Source organism: Sorex araneus, chromosome 11 (genome assembly GCF_027595985.1).
Source record: "Sorex araneus isolate mSorAra2 chromosome 11, mSorAra2.pri, whole genome shotgun sequence".
Lineage (NCBI taxonomy): Eukaryota > Metazoa > Chordata > Mammalia > Eulipotyphla > Soricidae > Sorex > Sorex araneus.
The window spans coordinates 23,360,030-23,369,861 of record NC_073312.1 but is presented as its reverse complement, the minus strand read 5'-3'; the positions used below and the strand labels follow the sequence as shown (position 1 = coordinate 23,369,861).

Genomic DNA, 9,832 nt, shown 5'->3' with positions numbered 1-9,832 from the left:
CCAACATCCTCAACCAAAATAGATGGGGACATGTTAAGAAATGACTGGGCCGGGGAGATAACTCAAGGGAAGACAGCGCAGAGAAGCCCCAGGTGTGATCTCTGATGCCCCTGGGAACAAGCCCGGAACACTGAGCTGGGAGCAGGTCCTGAGCACTGCTAAGAGTGGTCCAAAACAAAACTTAAAACACTATTAAGGGGGCTGGAGCGATAGCACAGCAGGTAGGGCATTTGCCTTGTACACGGCCGAGCTGTATTTGATTCCCAGCATCCCATATAGTCCCCCGAGCACCACCAGGAGTAATTCCTGAGTGCAGAGCCAGGAGTAACCCCTGTGCCTCACCAGGTGTGACCCAGAAACAAAAAACAAAAAAACAAAACCAAACCCAAAAACCGCTATTAAAAACAAATAAACAAAAAACCCTCTCTCCTTTTTTCAAAACTTTTTCAAATTCAAATCAACCCTCCCCGGAGTCCCCAGAACAAATTTTTTTCCCCCTGATTTGGGGGCCACACCGATAGTGCTTGAGGACTAGTCCTGTTTCTGCTCTGGTATTCCTCCTGGTGGTGCTCGGGGAACGTGAACCATGCAATGCCAGGGTGGGTCTGGGGTCTGCTCTCCGCCCAGATGTGACTCTGTTGCTGAACGCCCATGATCCAGAGGCTAACTAACTACTTTCAGCACCCAGCGGCTTCTTGCAGAAATGCCTCTAGACTGTGAACTAAACTACGGCCCCATGCTGCCCCGGGAGGGGAAAGGTTTTTCTCTCTTGGCCTTTCCTTTCCCCGGCGGCGGGGGTGGCGACTGCCATCTTATAAGGCCCACGAAACAGAGGTACAAACTTGCAATGATGTGACTTCTGGCAGAAATTTCTCTGGACTTAATTACTAAAATACCAGAAATCCAAAACCTCATATGCTCTTTATTCTCAGCAACGGAAAACAAACTATCAAATGATGCCTTTTGGGCAGGTCTGATTATTGGGGGGAAATTCCAAATAATAATAGTGAGTTTTTGCTGACATACTGAATGTAATCAAAGAGAAAGTAAAGTGAAAATCATCAGCCACAGAGGCAGGGGTTGGGGGTGGGGTGGGAGGCATACTGGGGTTCTTGGTGGTGGAACATGGGCACTGGTGAAGGGCCAGGCGTTTCATCATTGCATGACTGAGACTTAAGCCTGAAAGCTTTGTAACTTTTCACATGGTGATTCAATAAAAAAATTTTAAAAAATAAAACGAAACCTGGAGCCCATCAGAAGACTCAGCTCGAAGGCGGGGCAGCCACGGAGCTGGCGCCACCCCCCCCCCCCCCGATGGCACCCACAGAGGCTGGCTGCCGGAGAGGCGCCCCTGAGGGTGTTCGGAGGGAGTGTTCCTCACCAGGACCCATATCTGAGAAACCCACAGTTCTGAAATGCGTCAGGACTCAGAAGGACTCAGCCTGGCGCCCCATACACACGAGCATCATGGACGCGTGTGCCAGTGTCAATTTTACTATAATTATGACACATGAAAAACTGGCCCCACCGACCCAGAACCCAAGGCTGATCAACTCAGTCTACTCAGACTCTTTTTTTTTTCTTTTTGAGTCACACCCGGCGATGTACAGGGGTTACTCCTGGCTCTGCACTCAGGAATTACTCCTGGCGGTGCTCAGGGGACGATATGGGATGCTGGGAATCAAACCCGGGTTGACCACGTGCAAGGCAAATGCCAACCGCTCCAGCCCTCTACTCAGACTCTTGCTCCTCTGTTTGTCCCCCCATGAACACAGCACCAGGGTTTGCAGGGGCGAGGGGGGTGGGAGGCCCCACTCAGCCCCAGCCCGGGACTTGCTTTCCCAGCAGCGGCTGGGAGGAGCTGAACCCACACAGCCCAGAGGGCAGCGCCTTAGTGTACACGAGATCACGCCCAGAAACGTGACTGGGGTGTCAGCTCTTGCGGGGCAGCGGGCCGGCCTTGGCATGCCCCCAGTAGAGAAAGTGGGGATCTCAGCTCTGGGGCGGCTAAGGGGCCCTGGGGTACCCCCCGTTAGCCAGCTCGCTGCTCCTTTCACGTGGCTTCAGGTGACGGGGTCTCTACACTTGTGTGTGTTTGGGCTGGCGGGGGTCAGGGGCCGCCGGGGGGGCGCGGTGGCTGAGGCCACCCCCCCAGTGTGCCGCGGGGCCCACAAGGCCGAGGGGCGGTTTGCTGGAGCACCAGGTGCTCAGGAGGCGGTCCACTTGCTCGCGGCTGGAGACTGCGCGCAGGTGCACCGGGCCGTCGGGGGGCTCGGGCAGGGCCGGGGGCTGGGCCGCCGGGTGGGCAGCGGGCCGGCGCAGGCCCCGCGCCCGCATCTCGCTCTGCACGCTCTGGAAGAAGTGCAGCACGCAGCGGTGCGCCAAGTCCCGCGCATGCTCGCAGCACGTCTCGTCGAAGAGCTTCTGCTCCAGGTCCACGTAGTTGCTCCAGTAGCGGTGCTGCAGGAAGAGCGTCTGGTCGAAGCAGGGCCGCAGGCAGCGCGCCAGGAAGGCCAGGGTGATGAGCAGCAGGGTGATGGCCCAGCCCATGGCCTGTGGGAGGGCAAGCGAGACAGGGCGAGTGGGCAGCACCGAGTGTCCGCGGCCTCTCCTTTAGGGATCCCGCCTGCCCTTCCGCAGATTGACGCATCTGCCCATGCGTCATCCCTCCTGTTAGCCACCTCCGTCCACCCTCCCGTCCACCCCCATCCTCCCATTCCTTCATCTATTCAACCATCCCTCCCTGATCTGTCCATCAGACGTCCTCTCCAGTCCGCCCTCCCCCAACCATTGTCTCAACACCACCGACCAGTCCCTGACTGTAGGAGAACATGGGGTTTGTCCTTTTAGCCTTACCACAGGGAGCTTTAGTTTAGACTCTCCGGAAGACACTCCCATTCCTTCATCTGTAAACTCTTCTCTGCACCCTCTTTCCCAACCAGTTAATCACCTTTTCCCTAATCAGATTCTGTTATCTTGGAAGATCAGATCCTTCTAAGGACTCTGAACTTGTACTGTAACTTAGTGTCTTTTGCATAGTTTACCTTAAAGCAATGGCCTCTCTGTATGGACACAGGAAGACAGTTAATATGATGCTTGTAACTTGGCAGTTGATTGACTCCAATAATATTTACCCCTGGGCATCTGCTTTCTCGACTCAGTTGCCCTTAATTCCAGCACTCCAAAAGCAGGGTCCTGACGAGGGACGGTATGGACCCAGGGCAAGCTGTCAGCTACCCTGGCATCAAAATGGGCCAGGCCAAAGTGCCACAGTACTCAACTCTAAGTTGAGAGCATGGTCATGGACAAATGCTGTCATGATCCAAAGGTAACGATGAGACGAGGACCCTGCTGGGGTTAGGAAGACTAACCTGACCTGAGGACTGTGATCTGGAATCTATAGTGAGATGTCCTCAGGAAAAACCAAACTTTATATCTCTTACTGTGCTCATGCAGAATGACATTGCTAGAAATATTAGAAGTAGATTTGCTATAACTTTTTCAGCAGAGTATTAGCTCACACCCTGATACACCCATGTTTGGACCCCCACCCTTGAGTGGATCTCCTTAGATAAGATTTCCTTACATGAGGTTTCGTTAATCTCCTCGAGAAATGGTTTTACCCCTCTTTATTGATTTATTAATGTTCAACCCACCTTTGTGTCACCACCCTATGTAATTTGCTATATAAACTAAGACTGTGAGGCACTGAGGGGAGACAGAAGAAGACAACAGGAGACAGAGGAAGAAGACAGAGGAGACAGAGGAAGAAGACAGGAGAGACAGAAGAAGACAGAGGAGACAGAGGAAGACAGAAGAGACAGAAGAGACAGAAGAAGACGACACAAGAGAAGACACAGAAGATGCACGGGAAGACACAGAAGCGAAGGAGACAATAGAGAGATTAGAAGACAGGAGAGACAGAAAGAGGGGATTGAGGAAGATTCAGAGAGATATCTAGAACCGGGAGAGAAGCAGAGAAAGAGAACGAAATAAACTGATGAAGCAACCAGTTTGGCCTTCTTCCTTCCCTTGCCTGCCCTTGACCAACAGCCACACACGGTGGTTCCAGAGCACCATCGCGGGCAGTGAGACAGAGCCACCCAAAGAGCCTGCGAGTGCACACTCCCCTCAGTGAGCTTTAGTTTTTTATACCTGACCATCCCCCATCCCCATTCCCAACCTTGACCATCCATCATCCCATCCCCCAAGTATCATCCCACCCCCACCATCAACCATCCCTCAAACATCCTCCATCCCCCAAACATCCTCCCATCCCCAAACCATCTCCCACCCCCAACCATCACCCCATCCCTCAACCATCGCTCCATTACAACCATGGCCCCATCCCCCAACCATCTCCCCGTCCTTCAATTCAGACATTTTTGTTCTCTACCTTCACATCTCTGTTCTTTCATCCTTCCTTCCGCATCTCTACTCAGCCCTCCATCTTCCCACCATTTACCTCCCCGTCTCCCCCAACAGGAAAACAGAATGTTACCCCCAAATATTCCTATTTGTATAAAACTGATGGGAAGGGGACAGAGGGAGCTGAATGGGCTGGAACAAAGGCCTTGCAGTGGGAGCCTGGGTCGGACCCTGGCATGCCCACCAGGCACACTGGGAGTGACCCCGCACTGAGCTGTAAAGAGCCCCTGAACACCTCTAGGTGGGGTCCCCAAACGAAAACAAGAACCCAAATCCAGGCAAAGTATTTCAAACATGGTTAGAAGCAGCAAACACTGAAACAGTTCTACCTTTCCCCTTTCACCTCGAGTCAGGTTGTAAATTCTCCCGGAGATTCTTAGTGAAGCAGCAGCTCATGGGGCAGGAGTGACGCTCAGGGGTGCTGCCTTGCGTGAGGCTAAGTTGAGCCTGATCTTTAGCACCACCACTTGTCCCCTGAGCACCACCCAAGGTTGCTCCTGAGCACAGAACGAGGAATGGCCCCGGCGCACTGCCAGGTGTGACCCTAAACACCCACTACTCTGCAAGCAAGAGAGAAACCACCCCGCTAGTTTTCTAATGCGTTTACCTCTGCGCAGTTTCTGCCTTTCAAAACCCAGAGCTGCTCTCGTTTGTCTCGTCTTTCCTCTAAAGGTGCCACTCTTTGTTGAAGACACTACAGACGTCAGCATTTTAAGCCTTTGCTTTTAGTTACATTCCTAGCTTTACGTTTCTCTTGCTTGGTTTCACTCTTGTTAGTCGTTTTTTGTTAGCGGAACAGCTGAAAGCCTGAGTTTTGCCTTTCCTGCACTCCTGCCCATCCATCCATCTATCCACTCACTCATCCATCCCTCCATCTACCCACCCATCCAACCAACCGTCACACACCCATCCACCCGCCCCACCTATGTGTCCACCCAGCTTTTGGGTCCTATGTATCACCCCATCTGAGCATGCCCTGTTCTGTATTTTGATGGAGATAATGGACCCCAGTCTTTGCCCTCAGAGGTCACACTTTAGCAGGAGTAATATGGGCATGTCGAAGTGTCTTGTGGATGGATATACAAGGGACATGGGAGTTCAGAGAAAGGAACCCCTAACCTGAACTTGGGGGCCCTGGAAACTGAGGTTCTGGCTGGGAGCTGAGGTGACGGTCACACGGGAGACAGCCAGGGGAGCAGCCATCCGGCGGCAGGGTGAGGGGAACTCTGAGGAACTGAGGCTGGAGCTGATGCCGTGTGGCCTCCCCTCCCTCACACGCGCCCTCCTGCCCGGAGTGATGGTCACGACCTGGCAGCTCCCGGACCCTCCACAAGCACAGAGCTGCGTCTCTGCAGTGTCCTGGAGCATGGCCAGGGGGTGGACACCTGCTGTCCACATGCACGGCAGAGAGCCTGCACCTCCAACCCGCCCTGAACAAGTACCCCCAGGACTCTCCCACTCCTCACCTGCGTGTCTCCGGCGGGAAGCCCCCCAGGACATCACTGTCCCTCCTCAGCCCACCCCAGGCCCGGGAGGGCAGGCTGAATTACCTGTGACAGGCACCGCAGGTAGCGGGACACGGCCTTTCGGGCAGGGCTGTCCCTGACCAGCTCATCTTCCTTGCAGGGCACCTTGGCCAGGAAGAGCTGCACCTGGCTGGAGGTCATGTTGGCCAGGTCCAGAAACTTCTCAGGGTCCACAGAGCAGCTGAAGGCACACACCAGGCACTTGCCGTCCAGAAGGGCCAGCAGGATCCAGACGAGCGGGGCGGCCAGCGCTCTCTGCAGCACGGAGGAGCACATGTACCTGGCCGGAGAGCAGTGGGGAGCTGACGCCAACGAGACCCCGGCCCCAGGCCCGAGCACCCACAGGAGTGACCGTGGAGCACCGAGCTAGGAGCAGAACTGCCCAAACACCAAACCAAAGTCAGGAGACCCCAGCAGCGAGGAGATCTGCAGTGCCGGGTGGGCTGCAGGGCTGGGGGAGAGGGCGGCAGGGCTGGGTGTGTTCCACATTTGGAGGGTGCCAAGGGATGGATGCAGGGCCCGGAACAATCATGGAGCAGGGAGGGAGGGCGCTTTCCTTGCATTTTCTGATCCAGGTTCAGTCCCCAGCACCCCGTACGGTTCCCTGAGGCCTGACAGGAGTGACCTCTGAGAACAGAGCCAGGAGCAAGCCCTGAGCACTAACGGGGTCCCCCCCCCCGACAAACAAGCAGGTAGGGCGCTTGCTTTGCACGCGGCAGACCCGGGTTTGATCCCCGCACCCCATATGACCTCCTGAGAACCAGCGGGGGTGATCCCCAATCGCAGTCAGGAGTCAGCCCTGAGCACTGCCGGGTGGGCACCCCCATAAGAAGAGGGCTGCAGCATCCTCTGCAGAGTGCGGGGGGACCTCGGAGACTTAGGGGGTGCCCTGGCCGTGTTTTGGGAGGGTGAGTAGGTGGGAGAGCCCCTACTAAAGCTACAGGGTGCTGGTGTTGGGGGTTTGGGAGCCCGTGCAGTTGGTGGGGGGTGCGGACTAGGGCCCTGGGACTTGGGTGTGGGGGGTCGCACCTGATCATGCCGGGGTCCTTCCGGCGGCGCCCCGCGGGCCGGCGCCACTCCTCCACCATGAGCACCGACTGCCGGTTGGCGAGGAGGCCACAGAGGAAGAGCGCCAGGGGCGGTGCCAGCAGCAGGCCCAGGCCGTAGGCCGCGTTGTAGCGCGCCAGGCAGGGGCAGTGGACGTCCAGGGAGGCGTAGAGCTTGGCGGTGCCGGCGGCCAGCAGCAGGCAGACGCCGTTCATCACCGACTCCGAGCTGGCCTGGAAGTGCTGGAAGAGCAGGCGGAGCTTGTCCATGGCCGCGGGAGTCTGGGCCCGCAGGGGCCTTGCGGGTCTTCCAAGCAAGGGCCCGAGGTGCAGGAGGAGCCCCCACCCCCAGCCCGAGTGCCCAGGCGGCCAAGGCGGGTCTCCCACCCAGGCTGCCCAAGGCGGCTCCTCTCTGGGCCTGAGTGAGGCGGGGCTCCACCACCACCAAAGCCCCTCCAGGCAAATGGGCCCTGCCCTGTCCTGGAGGGGGCGGGGGGGGGGGAACAGGCAAATTCAGGGTGTGGGAAGGCCCAGGTGCTCACGGAGTGGACTTCCGCTCTCTGGCCTCGGTCAGCACCATCTGGCTCTGCTGAGTCTCGATTTCAGCATCTGTCAAGCTGGAGGAGGCAGGAGGGGCTCCTGGATTAGAGGGTCTGGGGGAGACGTCAGACCCAGTGCCAGCACTGGCAGCGAAGGGCAGGGGCCAGGCCCGGGGGCCAGCACAGACGAAGACATGGAGGGGAGGCAGTGTAGCAGGGGGCCAGACACTCGGGGTCCTGGACCATGGGGTGGGGTGTATGTATGTGCGTGCCTGTGTGGGGGTGTATGTGCATGTGTGTGTGTGTGTGTGTGTGTGTGTGTGTGTGTGTGTGTGTGTGTTTGAGTGTGTGTGGAAGGAGTTAGCGTTCTCAGTGGCTGCCTGCAATTCTCACCCTGAGCACCACCAGGTGGGTCCCAGGAGAAACAGGCGGACAGGCTCTCAGACCCCACCCCTCCCTCTCTGGGGCAAGCGGAAGGCACCTGGGTTTTACTGCTCTTCTGTATGTTCCCCAATTCTGAGGTACTCTGTGTGTGTGTCTGTGTGTGTGTGTGTGTGTGTGTGTGTGTGTGTGTGTGGCACAGGGAAGGGAGAGGCCCGTGTGAGGGGCCTGGAGAGGGAGCTAAAGAGAGCTGGGACACCTCTAGGGCCTGAAGGCTGATGGGTCCAGGGGACTCGGGCCTCGGGAGAAACCCTCCCAGCCCAGATCCCCTGTCCTGAGTTCCTCGGAGGGCTGGGCCGCGAGAGGTGGGGTGCGGCCATGCAGAGAGGAGGGGAGAGGAGGGGCTTTGCTCTCTTGAGCACCACCTCAGCTGGGGTGGGGGCCCCAGAGAACTGAGGCCCGCGTCAGAAGGAGTCGGGCTGGCTGACACTGAGGCTGTTTTCCTTCTGCCTAGATGCCCAGTCGGGGTGATCTGCCCGCAGAGCCAGGAGACCTCCGACGCCCCCCCTGGGCCAGAGGCGTTAGGAGTGTGAGGGAGATGCTGACTGAGGGGGTGTCCAGCTCTGAGGCCCGTCTGAGTGTGTGCGGGCCATGCTGGGGACTGACTGCCTTAGTGGCCTTGTAGCGACAAGGCTGCCCTGCGCCCCTGTGCTGTGCTGAGGGTGTCGCTCGCGTGAAATGCAGTGCTCTGAGTACACCCCCTGAGACTGAGTTTGGGGGGTCCTCTCTGTCCTCCGAGTGAGTTTGGGAAGGTGAGTATGACCCTTCTTTGGAGGGTCTGGCCAACGAGGGTGGGAGCAGGGGGCAGGGGTGCGGGGAGAGGGAGAGGACCCTGACCTTGTCACAGGTCCTGTCTCAGGTGCAGTGTAGAAAAGTGGTTCCAGTCACGCAAACAGACACAGAAAGGAACATCTCAGAGGTGGAAGAGGGGTTTATTTCTCCTCTCTTAACTTTATTTTCTTTTTACCTTCCTCTTCTCTTCTCTTCTCTTCTCTTCTCTTCTCTTCTCTTCTCTTCTCTTCTCTTCTCTTCTCTTCTCTTCTCTTCTCTTCTCTTCTCTTCTCTTCTCTTCTCTTCTCTTCTCTTCTCTTCTCTTCTCTTCTCTTCTTTCTTTTTGAGCCACACAGGCAATGCTCAGGCGTTACTCCTGGCTCTGCACTCAGGAATTACTCCTGGTGGTGCTCGGGGACCCTATGGGATGCTGGTCACAAGCGCCCTACCCTCTGCACGGTCTCTCTAGCCCCATTCTCCCAAGGTTTTCTTGACAGTGAAGTCGCTCGCCGCTCAGGGCTGCTAGAAAGATCTCTCTCCTACCTAGGAAGCTCTTTGATATTTAGAAAGAGCAAAAGACTGGTATTGATGTTAGGGCCTTTGACTAACTGCCAGGCCGCCCGCCACCCTTCCTAGTTTGCCTGGGTAGTGGCGGAGTCGAATAGAGTACTCACGCCCCCAAGTGGTGATTTTCGAGAAATGCAGGAAAGGGGGAGGAGAAGGCTGGCAGGACAGTGCCCCTCAAGCTGCTGAGAGAGAACTGTCCACAGGCTCCCTCCCTGGGAGAGCACCCACCCTCCCTGCCAGGCGCCTGTGGGTGAAGGGCGGAACAAACAGGAGCCTCTGGCCTCCTCTGGGGAGAGGTGGACGGGACCAGACATCACTGCCAGCAGGAACGGAGAAACGCCTGGTGTTGGAGCTGATGGGGCACTACTTGCTGGAGAGGCGCTGGCCGACCCTACTGGCCTTGTCTTGTGGCCACGAGGACGTTTCCAGTTGTATGTAGACACACTAATCACACGCTTCGGTTCTCTGGGCTTGATGGATCCGTAGAAAGACTCTCCACAAGTAAAGGTCACTC

At 56.8% G+C, this 9,832-nt stretch overlaps 1 protein-coding gene across 1 annotated transcript; it reads right to left on the bottom strand.

The window, feature by feature from the left end:
- Positions 1 to 2,079: 2,079 nt before the first annotated feature.
- Positions 2,080 to 7,270, bottom strand: LOC129399375 (calcium homeostasis modulator protein 3-like). The gene is made up of 3 exons (XM_055119194.1): positions 6,984 to 7,270; positions 5,979 to 6,234; positions 2,080 to 2,553 (listed from the first exon to the last, which is right to left on the bottom strand). Exons 1-3 carry the CDS (start codon positions 7,268 to 7,270, stop codon positions 2,080 to 2,082), a joined length of 1,017 nt encoding a protein of 338 aa, XP_054975169.1.
- Between the last annotated feature and the right edge of the window lie 2,562 nt (positions 7,271 to 9,832).